The sequence below is a fragment of the Stenella coeruleoalba genome (genome assembly GCF_951394435.1).
Source record: "Stenella coeruleoalba genome assembly, chromosome: 9".
NCBI classification, from domain to species: domain Eukaryota; kingdom Metazoa; phylum Chordata; class Mammalia; order Artiodactyla; family Delphinidae; genus Stenella; species Stenella coeruleoalba.
This window is the reverse complement of record NC_137155.1, coordinates 69,359,937-69,378,479: the sequence shown is the minus strand read 5'-3', so window position 1 is coordinate 69,378,479 and position 18,543 is coordinate 69,359,937. Positions and strand designations below refer to the sequence as shown.

At 38.0% G+C, this 18,543-nt stretch overlaps 1 protein-coding gene and 1 long non-coding RNA gene across 5 annotated transcripts in view; one reads left to right on the top strand and one right to left on the bottom strand.

The window, feature by feature from the left end:
• The window catches only part of LOC307191226, a 750,426-nt gene that overhangs the window by 627,511 nt on the left and 104,372 nt on the right, over nt 1-18,543 (bottom strand). The gene's annotated exons all lie outside the window — the stretch shown is intronic.
• Nucleotides 29-1,865, top strand: SMIM30 (small integral membrane protein 30). Its single transcript, XM_079931668.1, has 3 exons — nt 29-51; nt 409-476; nt 939-1,865. Exon 3 carries the CDS (start codon nt 984-986, stop codon nt 1,161-1,163), a length of 180 nt encoding a protein of 59 aa, XP_079787794.1. The 5' UTR covers nt 29-51; nt 409-476; nt 939-983; the 3' UTR covers nt 1,164-1,865.

The following is an 18,543-nucleotide window of genomic DNA, read 5'->3' as shown; positions in this document are numbered from 1 at the left end:
TTTAGAGACTCCGCCCGGCTCGCCATTCCTGTAATGGCTGCTTCCTGGAAGGTAATGTACGAACTTGTCCCCGAAGGCTACTTAGATTGCCCAGGGTATTTGTAAAACAGGCGGCAGATTTGCACGTTGCCGGGCCAAAGCAGGGATTCTTTTTAAAGTCCTACTATCAAGTCCTCGAACGAACTTGTTTTTTTGGTTTTGGGTTTTTTTTTAGCTTTTCCTTTATAGGCTAACTGACCAACTTTTAAATCTAGTTCCCCTGCTTGAACAAACTGTTGTCGTTAGTTATTACCCATTCTTCTCCCTTACGTACAACCTCCCCGCTCTGCACTGACTCTAGCTGCTGCTTTAAAATAATAATTAATAATGTGCGATTTTTTAAATCCTGCTACGCCCCTCTGATAATAGGTGCTGTCACGTGGAGCTTAGCCTTAGCATCCTGAACTGGTAGAATTAAAAAAAAAACGCTTTCTTTGGTAAGTCTTACTATTTCCCCCACGACTTCACAGAGTTATATGTGGTTTGACTTTGCCAGATTTGTTTGCATTTCCTGGATGGGAGCGACCCTAAGAAAATATAATTTTCATTCACTAGGATAGTTTCCAAGTTAGTATCTTGTGCCTCTTCTGTCTTTTCTTATTCTACTGTTCAATTTCTGTTTTGTTGATTCACACGGTGTTGGCGTTATAGAGTGGGGAAAAATTGCTGGAGTAGGGGAATTATCATGAGAAGGGGCGATTAGCCTCAAATGACCATCTTTAAGTACCATTTACTTCCCTCAGTTTCTTCCACCATAAAATGAGGAGATGGGTCTGAATATAATTTATAAAGTCTCTGATTTAAAAGGTTGTATGAACTGTTGTCATGTATTCATACTGTCATTTGAAAAGGTAGGAATTTTTAATGGTTCCTTTTTGTTTCCATGTTTTAATTTCTAGGAACCTTCAGCCTTTAAGAACCAGTCACCTCAAGATCTCGACATCATGATCTCAGTTTCAACACAACTGTTCCTAGTTCTCTTTTCATTGCTTCTGGTGCTGCCTGTTGTGGAAGCAGTAGAAGCCGGAGATGCAATCGCTCTCTTGTTAGGTGTGGTTCTCAGCATTACAGGCATTTGTGCTTGTTTGGGGGTATATGCACGAAAGAGAAATGGACAGATGTGACTTTGAAGGGCCTCCTGAATCAAACCTTGCCCTGAAAACCTTTGTGCTATTGAGGTTCAGAACTGAGTTTTGGTGTCTGAAAGTTCTCAAGAAACAGTAAATAGGGTAGCTTCATAGTCTTGGTTATTTCCCTATAAATAGGAACAAACTGATATGTTAAATGGAAAACAAAACGTTTTCTTCACAGCAAATAATGCACTGAAAAATGCCGTCTGTAATTTGCATTTGCTAGTTAGAAAGAAGGTCAAAGAAGTGAGATGGCTGAACTCTGCATAAGTAATATTTCATAATTTCAGAATTCTCAATAATAAGAAGAAAACTCTTGCCCAGAATCCTAGGAAATTGCCACTGTTTAGTTATAATCACTGCCTCCTGCATCACTGAGGAGTCTTTTCTCCATATTTTTAATGCATTTTTGTTTTGTTATCTCCCAAGTTAATATTGTACCTAGATATTAAATACAGTTGGTCAAAAAATTAAAACTTATCTCTTTGTGGGGGAAAAAGTTTAGAGAATGTATTCGATGTATCTAACGTTGAAATGGAGAAAAGATTTAATGTAAAAAAATACTTTATATTGACACTGAAATGGAGAAAAGATTTAACGTTTAACAAAAACAAAAAAATCTTTATAAACTGCTAACATCTCCATGGTGAGAAGTACTATATTAAATATAAACCCATTATGTAAGTTACTGTGTGGTGTTTATTTCAGACTGCTTTTATCTTTGTGTGAACTTTTTATAAAGTAAGTGGAGAAGAGTAGGATGCCTTACCTTAACTGATCACACTAGCTTGTAGAGATACAATCAGTGAAAAAATGAGAAATGGGCAGCATCAAGGGAGGGGAGAGGCCTCTGGTAGAGAATCCACAGATGCAGAAGGAAAATGTAATGGCCTATACTGATTTACACACAAGCCAGATGAGGCGTAATCTCCCTGACCTTGCTACTTAAGGTGTCCTCACACCAGCAGCATCACCTTAGGACTTGTTAGATCTGCAGAATCTCAGGTCCCACCCAGACCAATTGGATCAGAACTTTTGTTTCAAGAACCCAGGATAGTTTATATGCACATTCAAGTTTAAGAAGATTGCTCTAACTTGTTTGAGCCCAAGGATCACCCAAAGCACTTGATAAAAACTGTTAGATTCTCAGGTTCCTCTCCTGGTTGCACTGTAGTAATTGTAGGTTGGGGTCTGGAATTCTATGTTTAACAAGGGTCTCCAGTGATTCCTTTGATTGTGTAGATGCAGCCAGCATAGAATTGTATGAGTAAATCAAACTACTATAGAGTCTTAATGAAAGCAGGTAGTCAAATTTTTTCCTAAAATAATGCATTATCCCATCTCTAGCTCTCCAGGTAACACTGGGAGCCTTAATTTTGATCAGAAAACAGGCAGCAGCAATCTAAAATCCTTAATGTGCATTTCTCCAGGTGTGAGCAGACCTGGATTTCATGAGGGATTTGGTAGAGGGTACAGAGAGTGAGGGACAGCCACACTGTAGACACAGAAACCACATGGATCTGTTTTTGTTATACTTGTTTTTTCACCAAAGAAAACACTGATAGTTTTTTATTCTGATAAATTGGCTGTTATACATTGTGTAATCAATAGAATTTTTTTAATTTTTATTGGAGTTTAGTTGCTTTATAATAGAACTTTTTTACATGTTTTTTTTTTGAAAGATGGAAAAAGGAATGCAGATTGCGGGCCAGTTTGTCCTATCTCATAAAATACCAGCCTATTGGTACTGATGTAGAGAGGCTGCTCCTGCTTCCTTGTATGTCTGAACTTTTTGATTGGCATTGGGAGAAATCATACCTAAAGTACATTTTTTTAAAAAACAGGAAAGCCTGTTTTTGTTTTTACTGGAGGCTCAGGTAGCACATGACAGTTCATAAAATGGCTTCAGGGGTAGGGGAAATCTAAAGTACATTTTGAATCACGGTGCACTGTTTATTTAGCCACCTATAGGTACTATTTTTTAAATGTTCAAAATAAGACTACAAGCAAACATTCTTTGATAAACCTGTATTTCCACAAGTGCCTAGAAGAAATCAGAAAACTGCCATTTTCCTATTTTCTCCTTAAAAGTAGAGAATTATGAGGTGGCTTTCAGGAATTTTGATGTATATGATGGGGAATACCTTCTCTGTTTTTAGCTCTTTTCTATCTAGGTTGGATTATATAGTTTTGCCTGAAAAGAGCAGAAACTCTTAATGGTGGCTCTTAACGTTTTGGGAGCCACCAGCTCCTTTGAGACTCTGATGAAAGCTATGGTCCTTCCCCTAGAAAAAGGCACATACATGCTGGCATTTTTTTAGATTAATTTCAGGGAGTTCGCAGAACTGAAGCCCATCCAGAAATCCCAAATTACAAACTTCTGCCCTTTTATTTCCTTTTTTTGAGGTTCTTTCCAATTCTGAAATTCCTTGATTTGCTCTGAGGGATAATACCCACTGTGGAGCAATTACAAGAAGAATGGGATTAGCAAATGTCCCCTGGGTGCCCAGCATAATTTGCAGATAACTAGTAAATGCTCTGTACATGTTAGCTTGGTTGAGTCTGGTTAAAAAGAAGACTAATAGCCAAAATCAACAAGGGAAGCGCTGGTAACCAGCCTATTCCTCCAATGCCAAAAATCAGTGCGTTTCCTGTCATTTCTCTCTGGCTGCTTTCAAGATATTTTTTCTCTGTTCTTAGTTTTCAGAAAGTGATCTGTGGTATGTCTTGGCATAAATATCTTTGGGTTTATCCTGTTTGGGATTTGCTCAGCTCGAACCTACAGGTTTGTTGTGTCTTTTTCCCAAATTTAGGTAATTTTCAGCCATTATTTTTTCAAATACTCTTTCAACCACATCTACTTCTTTCCTTCTGGGACTCTGCCTTATCACTGCCAGACAGAGGTAAAAGTCCAGAGGGAACCTCATTACTGTTCCCTATGTGCCCTCCTCTGACCCTGCAGGTGGGGTGCCTTGTGGCTACTGGGTGGGAGTAGGAGTTCAGACTCCGCATGTGTTCTCCACTGGCCCATGGCCATGTCTAAGCACATTGGCATTTCTGGGTTGCCACCTCGTCCAGTACCTAGTCAGAGATCTATGAGGCAAAAAGAAAATCTAGAGAATTCACCACCGTGTCTTCTGGTCCTAAGGTCCCTAGCCAGTCTGCCTTCTTTCTACCTTTCAGAATCTTATGTTTGTTTTATAAATAATATCCAGGATTTTTAGCTGTATTTAGTGGGAGAAATAGGAAAAAAGATGTCTACTCCATCCTCCTGGAAGCACAAGTCTCCTCAGTGTGTATTTAAAGAGTGGAGGGATTAAAGCACCAGGTAAATGATCGATTCAAGGAATTTTACTCACAGACCTTTGTCCTAGGATCGCTCACATCTACCCTCCCCTTTTCACCCATCCAATAATATATTGTTTATTCCTGTCTCTTACCCAATAAGCTCAATCAAGAATGCAGGAGTGCAGATGAAGTTTAAAAAATGAACTGTATCCATATTTTGTCTCAGCATTGAGAGTGCAATGGCAGCTTTTTGAAAAACTATCAAATGTACCACCTGTGAAGGAGCCAGCCAGGCCCAGGAAATCTCAGAAGCTACACATCCCATGTACCTTAACCCTCTTAGGCTTTCTAAGCTCTGCAGAAGCTTGTCAAATGCCATTTCCAACCTTGAGTGTAGGAAAAGTGATGTATCTATATAGCCTGCAGCACATAATGAAGGGAGAATTTTCTGCATAGGAACCAAACCATCTCCGTCCCAGAGATACATATCAGCCTCTTTGATGGTATCACAATAGTGATTAAGAGCCCAAGCTCTGGAATCCAATAGATCTAGACAGATAACCAGATTCCATCACTTAAAATGTGATCTTAGACAGGTCACTTAATCTCTTGTAAATTTCTGTCTCCCTATCTGTTAAATGGGGAAAATAATAGTACGTGCCTCATAGATGGGTGAGGAATACATGAAATAATGACTGTGAAAGACTTGGCATGCTGGATGTTATTATAATTGGTATTTGGAGATATCTTCTAGACACAAGGGGAGAAAAACCTACTCGCATCAATTTTGTATTTATATATAAAGAAGACATCTTTAGAAAGTTATGTAAACAAATCCCTTATTAAACAGTTCATTATATTTTAATTTTGACATTTTCTTTGTCTGTTTTCTTTATTATAGTTTTCCCCTCATCATTCTAGGCTTACAAATTGCTAAAACTCAAAGATATCTGTGAAGAAAAGAAAATTTGGCTTCCCTAAGTTTCCTCAAGCCTTTTCTGTACCTGAGTCTCCTGAGGAAAAGAAACAGGAAAAAAAGAAAGAAAATAATTGAATCTGTTTTAGTAATTCCTAACGTGCTCAACCATGGGTCTTTACTAAATGACATAATGAAAGCTTAGCAGCAACTGCCCAGGTCATTTAAGGAGATGCAAGGAATTTGCTTCTCTCTGTTCAGGAAAATAGAAGATCTGGTCCATATTCCACTAGGAAAAATACTCTTAACATATCTCATCTCATTAGAAGTCATAAAGATATAAGCACCATAAAATGTGTTTAATATTTGTTTCCTACGTGGAGAATGTAGGGAAAGCCCTTATATTGACTTACGAACCCCAGACAGGATTTTTATTCTTAGGTGAGAATAGGTCCAAATCAATAAATATGTGTGCAGAATAGCATATTTAAGGTTTTTTTCTAATTTTTAGTAACTTCATTTTTCTAAATTGCTTCTGTGATTAATATACACCAAACATCTAAATGCAAAAGGCAGACCAGAAAAATATGACTGCTGTAAAACACTAAAATGTGGTTTAATTTCTCATTGATTTGTAGTATCAGAGCTACAATACCCCTCTCACACATTATTTCCACTGAATCCACTATATATGGCTGATTAAAATTTTGAAAATATTAGTTAGCTCTTGATAATCTGAAATGAAATTACAAAATTTTATATACAAGAGGGTTAATTATTTTTAAACGGCTAATCATGAAGTGCTTCGTTAAACACTGGGATTTTAAATACCATATGTCTCAATATTAATCAAGATAATTATGCTCCAGATAAATGTGCATAAATCACTTAACAAAAGACTTTAGAAGCAGGCATGAGCACCAAGAACAGAAACTATACCATATTCTATTTCAGATGATTTGTCAGAACAACTCTCATTTTGCCACAAAAATTACCAGGGCATTGCGATACCTACATAAAACAGTTTTATGGGCCCTGTGACGACATGTGCACACTTTCACTTGTTTAATCAACACTTTTCAAGACATCAGTACAACTTAGAAAGAAATTAATCAACTACCAGGTGACTGACCTTGAGCCAATAATTTAACCTCCACAATTTTTCATCTGTAGAATTATTTGTCACTAATCTCTAAAAGACTTCCTAGTGATAAAAATGTGTGGCCCCATATAGTTTTCCTAATTTCAAAAATAACAAGGTCTAATGTGTTAAAAAATATTGTAATTACCCATTTTCATATGGCAGCATGAGGAGCTGATTTCCTCTTTGAACTCTTCAGTGAAAACTGTAGTCTAGTCATTTGGCACATTTTTGGATTTCAATTTAGTGAAGCAGGGGCAGCTCATTTTCTGTACTGAATGAGTATGATTAGGGATTGTCTCAAGAAGGAAGAATAAAAACAAACCGTAGCCCTGCCACTCCCACTCACAGCAAACAGCCCACACACTAATTGAAGTCAGCCTGGCAGGATCCAGGAACAACCTTGAAGTTTCGTGTGCTCAGTCCTTTATGGCACTACTGGTGAGACTCAACTAACAGACACACCATCTTCCCAGTGGCCAAGACAGACACTTGAGAGGGTGTGTGGCGCCTTCCTCTCCCTCACACTCCACATCCAGTCCATCTCTAAGTCCTATGGAACCCAGCTCTAAATTATGCCTAGGATCCACCCACTTCTCTCCATCCTCAAGGCTTCTACCCAAGTTCAGACCACCATCATGATGTGGATGAGATCCACAGCAGAACCCTAGCTTGTCTTCTGACCTCCCATCTTAACCCTCTGCAATCTTATCTAAACACAACAACCATGGTGAACTTCTTAAAACACAAATCTGACCCTGTTACATACCAGCTCAAAATTTTTTAGCAGATTTCTTAGTTTTATGAAATCCTTAACAAACCTTAGCACTGTTCATCTACCCTTATTTCCTCCCCTACTTTTCCAGTCTCTTCTATGTCCATGACCCTCAACCAATTTCACACTCTAGCTTTCAGCCACACTAAGCTATTGCCTTCCCAGAAAAGCACCATGTGTGTTCCTTTCCTCTCTCTCTCATTCCCCCCACTTACCCTGCTCTCTTCATGTGCATGTTCCTTCCTCTGCCTGGCCTAGTTTTCCCAGTTTACCTGCCTTATTCCTAAAATCTTAGGCTTGGACAGCACTTCTTTAGGACGTCTTCCCTGACCCCTCCTCTCTGAACTATGCAGGCTACAGTACGCTCACACAGCATTCTTTACATCTCGCATCAGGCACATACCACCCTGTATTTGAATCTCTGTCTACTGTATCTCAACCAACCTCAACCCCATCTTCAGGATTGTAAGTTCTATGAGGAGAGGGACTGAATCATTAATTCACTGTTGTATTCCTAGTTTCTAGCACAATGCCTGGCAAATAGAAATTGCTGCTCAATCTTTTTTAGAATGAATATATGCTACAGAGTTAATGTAGCAAAGGGTCACCCCAGCCCCGGATACACAGTGGATCATGGCACTCTCTCACTGGGCCTGTGTGTGCCCTTAATGTCCTCAGTACAGTGCTACCAACCTTTCAAATTTTGCCCAGGACAGGTCTGAGATTCACTGCAAGATTTTAACATTTTCTTGAACATCTAAATTATAATTATAGAACATGATTTTAGTAAATTTTAAGATACAGTCTAGTTAGTTGATCTGAATGTTTGCAAACACTGTTTATAATATCTTGCATTGTACACACGTTTAATGACTTGTTTAATTTAGTTTAGAAATGATCCACCATTTTGAAACACAAGATGTTTCCTGTTTATTTCTCATTCTTTTATTCCTACTCCAGCAACACCAAACTACCTGAATTACCAAAATCAAATGTCTTGCCGTGCCTCCACGCTTATATTTCATTTGCTTTATAAATGTCATCTCCTCCATGAAGTCTTTCCCAAAAGAAGTTAATGATATCTAAACTCCAGAGTCCATAGCTCATTGTTTATACCTGTCGTATTGCATTTCTTGTAGTCTTGTTTTATGGTTATTTAGATACTTATTGTCCCTTTTGTACCACCAGCCCTACCAACCCCTCCCCTTCCCATCGACCCCTGCCCCTGTCACCTTTATCTTAAATTTCTTGAAATCAAGATTGTGTCTTTTTATCATTGTAAGTACTAACATACCTTGTCTATACTGTTAGAGGTTTCAGTAAATACTTGTTTATTTGTGCACTGAATTTATTTCCTAAATAATCTTGAAGAATTAACACAGCATTGAATAAACAAGTCTATATGCTGAAAAAGGTACGATATTGAAGCTAATATAATTGCTTTTTAATAATACTGCAGGTTGGGAGTTTTTTTTTTTTTTTTTTTGGTGGTACGTGGGCCTCTCACTGTTGTGGCCTCTCCCGTTGCAGACCACAGGCTCCGTATGTGCAGGCTTAGCAGCCATGGCTCACGGGCCTAGCCACTCCGCGGCATGTGGGATCTTCCCGGACCGGGGCATGAACCCGTGTCCCCTACATCGGCAGGCGGACTTTCAACCACTGCGCCACCAGGGAAGCCCGGGAGTTTTCTTTTTACACACAAATGTGTGAACTCTGTCTATCTGAAAGCAGTTCGTGTTTACTCGAAACGTCATCCATTGAAAATCATCCACTGTGAAGTACTCACAAGACAGTTGTCAACACACTGTAGTTCTTAGATGATGCTACCATAGGTGATGTCAAAGCCTACATTTCATTCAGATGAGAAGCCTTTATCAGACAAAAATTTAAAAAGATAAGAAAAGATAACTGAAGCTCAAAGTCCTTCTACATTTCCAAAGATGACTCTCAAGTAAAGAGCCCCAAATAGGGTTCCACTTTTCACCCTTAGCCATGGCAAATGGATCATGTAGCCACTCTATGATTCCGCCTTGCTGTTATGTTGGATCTTATGACTTTCCCCTTCTGAAGAGTAAATCAATTCAGTGTCCAGGTATGACTAAAGGTATAAAGAAGCAATAAAATTCACCTTTTAAATATCAACTTGATCATCCAAATGTTTGGGCCTCTATAAAATAGTTCTCTTAGAAAAATGTGGGCTTAATTTCATTGATGCTTCCATTACTCAAAGCATATGTGGCCTGTGACATGCTCCTTCGAACATCCCCAACAAAGGGAAGACTTCACCACTGAGCATTTGGTTTTGGAAATGAGCCAGAAGTAAATCAGTGCTGAGCCCTGTAAGTAAGGTAGGTGACCAGAAACAGAATGAACAACCACTTGAGATAATTCTCAAATTGTCTGAGAGCTTTGTGCTCTCACATTTTACACTATTCTCACTTTTGAAGGCCACCTTCCACAACATAAATTTAACAAAACTGTGGTAGAGCACACATACCATTTTGTTTTCCCAGCATTTAACATTTAAGTATTTAATGGATATTTTAACAACCAAATAATATTCCATCCCATACATTTGCCATCATTTATTCAAAATCAATTTTTTAAATAATACTGGACATGGCAGTGCTTTCCAACATCTTGTCATTTATTGATAACACTGCACTGCAATAAGCAAAATAGGCAATTCTTACCAGTTGCCAAATAGATATTCATATCCTTTGAACCAGCCTAGAAATTGACTTTTTTTAATTGAGGTAGAGTTGATTTACAATATTATATTAGTTTCAGGTATATAACATTAGTAATTCAAAATTTTTATAGATTATACTCCATTTAAAGTTATTATAAAATATTGGCTGTATTCCCTATGGTATACAATATATCCTTGTAGCTTATTCATTTTATATATAGTAGTTTGTACCTCTTAATTCCCTACCTCTATCTTGCCCCTCTGCCCTTCCCTCTCTCCACTGGTAACCATTAGTTTGTTCTCTATATGTGAGTCTTTTTCTGTTTTGTTATATTCATTTGTTTATTTTTTAGATTTTACATATAAGTGATAACATACAGTATTTGTTTTTCTCTGACTTATTTCACTAGGCATAATACCCTTCAGATCTATCCATGTTGTTGCAAATGGCAAATTTTCATTCTTTTTTATGGCTGAGTAGTATTCTGTATATATATACCACATCTTCTTTATCCATTCATCTATTGATGGACAGTGCAGTTGCTTCTGTATCTTGGCAATTGTAAATGATGCTGCTATGAACACTCAGGTGCATGTATCTCCAAATCAGTGTTTTCATTTTCTTCGGATACATACCCAGGAGTGGAATTACTGGATCATATGGTAGTTCTATTTTTAATTTTTTGAGGAACCTCCATACGGTTCTCCAGAGTGGCTGCACCAATTTATTTTCCCACCAAAAGGGTTCCCTTTTCTCCATATCCTCGCCAATATTTGTTATTTGTGGTCTTTTTGACGACAGCCATTCTGACAGGTGTGAGGTAGACATTGATGTTTAAATATTAATTTTAAGATTATAATTCGACAGATATATGTACACAAACGTATTTGTAAAGTATCTGTTATCTTAAACCTCTAAAGAAGCCATGTTTTCTAAAATGGAGGATTGGGGAATTCCCTGGCAGTCCAGTGGTTAGGACTCCGTGCTTCCAATGCAGGGGGCACGGGTTCAATCCCTGGTCGGGGAACTAAGATCCTGCATGATGCACAGCGTGGCCAGAAGAAAAACAAACAAAAAAAGACAATCAACAGTGGAGGATAATTGAGGTTACTATACAGTATTTTACCAGATATGCTAGAGGTCTAGGTTTATAAAAGACTGTTTGAAATCTAATGTGGAAAGAAAGGTTTCTACCCAGGGAGAAAAGATAACAAATCTCTTATTAGAGAAGAGGCCCAGAGTCATTGTGTACTTTTATAATAAGCAGTCTATAATTGGGAGCACACGAAGTGAAAAGAAAAATCATCATGTATTCTTGAATATTCATTTTCAAGATTATTCTTATTGTTTTCATAATTTAAATAAGCATTACTTGTCCAGTGATCCCTACATTTATTATTGTTAGTGGTCAATATGATAGCTATCAAGAAATCATATTAATTTGATCATTATTACAACAATGAACAGCAAACCACACACAGTGAAGTGTTTCTTTCCTCAGTGTCAGTGCTAAGTGACAGAAGTTTATGGCTAAGAAAGGCTGTGTGATATAATGAAAAGAGCAGTAAGTGAGGAGTCAAGGAGATAAGGATCCCAGTTCTGGCTGCACTGCAAACAGGCTAGAGGTCACTGGGCAAATCACTTACAAGTTAATGTGGGCCTCATTTTCTTAATGTGTAAAAGGAAAATATAAATAAGTAGGAATGGTCTACCCAACATATCTATTCCACTGACAGGAACTTCAAACAAGAATTCCTCTTTGATGGAGGATGTGCAAAGTGAAGGAAGGCCTTGGCAAACAGGTTACCAGAAGTGGGGCCAGCCTTGAAAAAAGGCAGAAGTGGTTCCTTGATAGACGACATGATTTAAGAAAAGCCAGCAGGAAGCACCCAAAACCAAAATGCCTCTGTTCTATACACCCTTCAATATTTTTGTGATATCTGCAATTCCACCGTGAATGGTACCTCTCTTCTGGGTCTTAAAGGCCTAGAGGTATTCTGGCTGAGTCTACTGAATGATCACATGATGTGAGGCTGCATCTTAAGCTAAAATCAAGAACTTCCAAATGGAAATCCAAATTGGGATTAGACTCCTGAGATTGAGACTAGGAAGAGGGATGAAGGGTAAGGTTTCCAGAAGTGGGGAGAGGTCAGGGGTGGTCAATGCTCCCAGAATATATAGACAATTATACCATGTGACTGAGGATTGATCCTGCTTAAAAGAAGGTTAACTTTTGCTTTATCATCCGTTAAATTAACCAGGTCAATCTAATAGCAATAGTCTTAAAAGCAGAAAACTTGTCTTTTTTATTTTGCATTATTCTAGAATACCCAAGATAAAGCATAAAACATAATGAGCACTCAATAAACATTTGAAGACTGACTCAAGGACTCTGTCCATAGAAAAACCCCCAAATGGTTTAAATGACAAAATAAAGGATTTCATAGGAAATATAATCTACTTTGGTAGCCTGGCAAAAATCAAGTAAAATCAAAATAAAATTCAAAATTAGTAGCATTATCATAAAAATATAAAATCAAAGCAAGGAAGGAGCATTTCATGATTTTATATTAAGTTGGCTGTTGCCAATTTGTTTATATGTTTTATTTTTCTAAATAAAACTGGCATAAAATGGTTGCTTTCATATTTTTTATGTGAATGGAAGCACTCTTCCAAATAAGAGATTCCCCTCCTACCTCGGGCCTGGTAAGGGAGACTACATCTCATTGTACTCAAATGACAGAACTCAAAAAATAAAAGGAGGCAGGAAGGAAGAAAAGGAGGGAGGAAGGAATGAAGTTATTCTATTTAAGAGAATCCATAGTCATTTTAAAGATCTTTTACTATAATGAATAATTGTATGGATAAAATAAATTTTCACTTATGCTTTTATTTGCTGTAAAAGCAAAAAAAAAAAAAGATACTTGGTCCAATTACAAGGCTGTTACAGTGCCTTTAAGAAGAAAGACTGGTTGTTTTGTCAAGGGAGCCTCAGGGAGGGGCTGAGAATGGTGGGACTGTTTTCCTCATACCTCTCTGCTACTCCTTTACTATCTTCTTAACTGTTTTTTCTTGCTCTTCTGATGCCTTAATGTTCATTCATTCTTCAAGTCTCAGACTTTGGCCTTCTCTTCTGCCAATACTCTTTCTTAGAAAATTCCTGTCTCCATATTACTTCACTCAGAGTAGGGCCCCAGGGCTTCCATTTGGAGTAGACAACTCCATATGGCTAGCTCTGACTCTCCTCACTCCAGTTCAAGAGAGTCTAGCACTTATAAATGACGCCATGTGAATGGCTGGCTGTTACTTTACATTCATTTGCTAAAATGAAACTTATCTTCCTGCCCAAACTGAATGCTTTGTCTGATTTTTCTCTCTCTCTCTCCCCCTACCACCCCCTCTGTGTGTGTGTGTCCCCATCAATCTACTACCAGCCAAGTTTGAACTTGTTCTACTCTCATACCCAGGCAATAATTCTGATTTACCTTGGTTCTTTCTCATTACAATTTTTTCCCTTGACTGTTCTATCACTCCAGTACTCACACCTGGACCATTTTTCATAAAGTCAAATATTTTAGAATTGTAAGTCTGTGACTATCATCAGCCTGGCAAGGAGAAAAAAAATGGGGGGAGGGGGTTTTTATGGACTAAAGCTGTGTTTTTCACTGTGTTAATTAGACATCTAGGCTCCACAGAGCTGCCTTGGCAGCTGCCAAATCAAACAGTAAAACATCAACAGAGTATGGCCCTAGCCCCAATCCCACTTCACTCCTAGCAGCTCCACCATTATCTGTTTTATGTGTGAATTCCAAGTATGATCTCATCTGAAAAAACCTGTGCTATTACCTTAAGGAAAAAAGTTCCAAAACCACTGTCAGGTAACTTTTTAAGGCCCTCTTACCTCTAAAATTCAAGTCCTGTGAAATATAGTAATACAATTATTAAGAAAGAATTGAAGAAATTACTAGTTTAAACTTCTACTTATTAATATGCATCTTTAGATCAATTCTGGCTCTGGCAACTTGAAGGGTTTGAATAAATTTAGGGTAAAAATACATAAGTTATTCTGGGTTTCCAAACAGTCAACAGGAGGAGAGTGTAATAAGCCTTTAAGAGTCCACAGCATCTGTGAAGAAATAGGGAAACATCTCTAAGACAGCACACATTCTGAAGTCCATAGGATTCCAGCCTTTTTCCCAAACAGAAGCACTTTATGACAATATGCTTTCCACAGCTCATTTGTAGTTAAACAGCGAATGAATCTAGGAAAAAAAGAGTTTAAAGGCTCCTATGTTCCATGGAGATTTGAATTTTGGCTCGCTCTTTCCGTTTCATGCAACTTGGCAACAGTAAATAAACAAATAGGGTTTAACATGTGTCTCACTGGAGTGAAACCAGCTGGTTTCACCTTCAAGGTGTGGAAGATGGAATGTAGTACAGTGGATTCTGGGTATTTAGGTCCAAAGACTGGCTGTTGATAGAAACCATGCAGGAGGTCCCTCAGAGCCATAACTCACACAACAGGGCAGCAGAGGATTCACCGGGCTTCAAGTCTTGGCAACTGATTTTTCTCTTCAAGTCTGGTTACCAACATGACGTTTATGCACCTGATTAACTCTGAGTATGGGAATTCACTTCTCCGAGCTTTTTATTCTTACCTATATGTAAAGACTTTAGGCTTGATGGCTCAGGGCCGGTTTGCACACTGGAAATGTGGCTAGTCTGAATTAAGATGCCCTGTAAGTGCTGCAAAATACACACTGGATTTTGGAGACTTAGTAACAAAAAATATATAAAATATCTCTTTAATACTTTTGGATTATAATATGTTGACTTAATATTTGGGATACTATTTTGGATATACTGATTTAAACAATGTGTATTATTAAAATTAGTTTTACTTGTTTCTTTTTACTTTTTTTTAGCTACTAGGAAATTTAAAATTACGTATGTGGCTCACATTAAACACCTCTGGACTGGTTTAGATGCTAGAGTCAGATTTAGTGTAAGAAAAACCTAAATCAAGTTTCTGGTTTTACCACTTCTTGAGGTAAGTCACTTAGCACAAATCTCAACTTTTCCATTGACCTTGGGCAGGTTCTTATATCATTCTGTGCTTTAAGTTTCCTCACCAGTAAAATGAATCATACAACCTGTCTTATAAAGTTTTGTGAAAATCAAGTAAGTTAATGAATGCAAAGAACAACACCTGTCACATTATAAACACCATATAACTATTCATTATTCCTATCTCTAAACTTGTCTTTTTTTATATTGAAAGGAGAATGATACTTCATAGGATGAAGTTAGAATTCAATAAAATAATGTATTATAAATCATAAAAACTAGGTAAATGTTGGTAACCGTTCAGCTCTAAAAGTCAATAAATCTGTGCAACCCTGATGGTCATTACAAAGTTTCAGTCCTCCAAGATAAACATGAGTTCAGCACTTACAGTCCTTTACCCTAGGGTATCAGTAGATTAGTCTACTGTACATATTTTTTGTATTCTATCGCAGGCTATGTTCAGAATGAGCTTTTAGTAAAAAGTCAAAAAAGCTCAGGATAGATGCCAACCTTTTCACAAAGCTGTGTATATACACATATACTGGGCATTTAACTTGCTCTCTTGCTAATTTTGATACTGCATAGTTTTTAAGTTGACTTGGGGCTCTCTAGAACATATTGTACTTAGAACTATTTGAGCATATTATAAGAAAAAGAGTTCAGCCATAATATATGGTACAACTCCTGAGGGGAAGGAAGAGATTATTCTTTAATTCATTTTCAAAGTACCATACGTACTTGGAGATTTAGTAGAAGAAATATATGTAAAAGAAAAAGCATTTAATTCTTAGTTATGATGATGTTTTTAACAGAAATATTTACTCAACTAATAATTACTAAACGCCTATTATTTGCCAGGTACTATTCTAGCCACCAGGGACACAAAGATGAGCAACATAGACAGAAATCTTGCACTCATAGAGCTATGCAGTATCAAAATTATTGAGAGACAAAGTTAAATATTGAGCATATGTGTATATGCCCAAGTTAGAGGGTGATGTTGGCATGTATCAATCCTGATTTTTGACTTTACTAAAACATCATTCTGAACATAGTGTGTGAGTAGAATCAAACCTTCAGTCCATCTCTTCACCAAATGTCAATGTATGTATGATCTTCTACAGCACTAGGACATCATGAAACATCAGCAAGAATCTCACCAATTCAATGCCAGATGGCACAAAAAACAAACCAATTATAGAGTGGATTATAAGCAGGCTATATACAAAAGTGCTGTCTCTGCATGATTCCTAGTTTTTCAACCAAGTGCCAAGGATTTGTGTGCTTAATTCCCATTAGAATTTACGGGAATTAACAGTGCATGAGGGTTTCCCTGGTGGCGCAGTGGTTGAGGGTCCACCTGCCGATGCAGGGGACACGGGTTCGTGCCCCGGTCCGGGAGGATCCCACATGCCGCGGAGCGGCTGGGCCCATGAGCCATGGCCGCTGAGCCTGCACGTCCAGAGCCTGTGCTCCACAACGGGTGAGGCCACAACAGTGAGAGGCCCGCGTACCGCAAAAAACAGTGCGTGAATGGGTAAAAAAAAATTTTTAAGTGGAAGGTGAAATCTTGAAGAGCCCCAAGATAAAAGTGCACATTTTATATATGTTGTTGATAAGGGCCTTTTAAAGATAAATTTTAGAACTGTTTAGGTTGTAAGTGGGGGCGCAGATTAAGCATGTGCTGACTTAACAGAGGCTGGCTTAACAGAGGCTGAATGTTGAAAAGGCTGCATGGTGTAGTGGAAAACATTCCCTGGTCTTATGTACAGACAAACTGGCTTTTAGTCCCTGCCTCAAGAACTTACAAGCTTCTTGGTACAGAAGGACCAATGTACGTGGAACTGTTTTATATAATGCTAAGCAATAAATACACCTGGACTTGCACACAGTATATATACCTGAACCAGTGAATACCTAATGAATAGAGAATTTTAAATTTTAAATGATGGATTTGTTGTTTTTAATTAACTGACCGATTTGCTATGAAAGAAACTCAAGAGATCCATGGTTCCACTGGAAGAAACCTGATAGTAAAGACCTGGAAGCTTAAAAAGACTCCTGATTGTTAAAGAATTTAATACAAATAGAATAAAAGGACAGCAGTCCTGGAGCTACACCACAACCCCATAGTGACTGAAGGAGACACTACACCAACTAAAACTGTCAGAAATTTCCACACTAAGAATTCTCACAGGAGGACAGATTATTTACCTGGACCTAACACAGGTCTGTATCTCTTAGACAACTGCTTGCCCAAACAACTAACAACTACAATCGTAGCTCTACTCTACAGTTTTAATTGGGATCAAGTGATATGAAATCCACAGTCAAAAAATATTTCAAATATTGGAACTCTTGGCATGGAACCATTTCCATTTCCACCTTGTTAAGCCTGCCCACCTCTCTACAGCACAGTGACATTCAAGGAGATGGTGGGTAACAGTTAGCAGTACAGACTATAGAGTTTAGAGGTATAAGGCATTTGGTATTTTGAATCTCTATAAACAAGACTCACATTTTTCATAATACATGCAAGCAACAGTATTCCTCATACCCCATGGAAATGATTAATGACCCATTAACGATAGCTGTGCCAGAAAAAAACTGCTATAAATCACATACCAACTGTCAATACCATGCCATGATTCTAGATCAGATAAAGGAGAAAGATAATCTCAAACAAATTCTATATGGTGAAATTGTATACACCCACTCTCAGTCATTACCACCTTCTGAAAGTGAGCTATCATCCTATTTCAAGTTGTTGGAAGCATTTTTCTATGCCCTCCTTGTTCCAGGATTACAAACTCTATCATCAGCTCTGGGCTTTGTTCAATCTAAGAGGACTTAAAGAATGATTTAGCTTTTTTTATTGTATTCAATTAATGAGATGAATCAGCACTATTTTATAGAAGAACCTCTTATATTCAGCTCTAATTTATGCCTGGTAAAGGAGGGAAAGGAATATCTTCTAAAAAGAAGACAAAGTGTAAGAAAAGATAATCCTGATTTTCACCTAAGAGTAATATCACCTTTGTGAAGTCTTTTTCCAAGTAGCTAAATGGCCAGATTCTGTTTCAACCCTTTTCCTGTCTGTTCTATAATTATGAAAATCCATTTGCAAAATTAAAGAGTATTCATCATTTAAAATTTTCTTTTTATATTATCAAGTTTTCACTTCTGTATTGGTAAATCAGATTTAAATTTGTTTTCAGGACACACCACCCTTTTGGCTGTTAAAAAAGTAATGATCAGGGCTTCCCTGGTGGCGCAGTGGTTGAGAGTCCGCCTGCGGATGCAGGGGACATGGGTTCGTGCACCGGTCCGGGAAGATCCCATGTGCCATGAAGCGGCTGGGCCCGTGACCCATGGCCGTTGAGCCTGCGCGTCCGGAGCCTGTGGTCCGCAACGGGAGAGGCCACAACAGTGAGAGGCCCACGTACCGCAAAAAAAGTAATGATCGTAAGTCCAAGGCCAGATAAAAGCTGAGA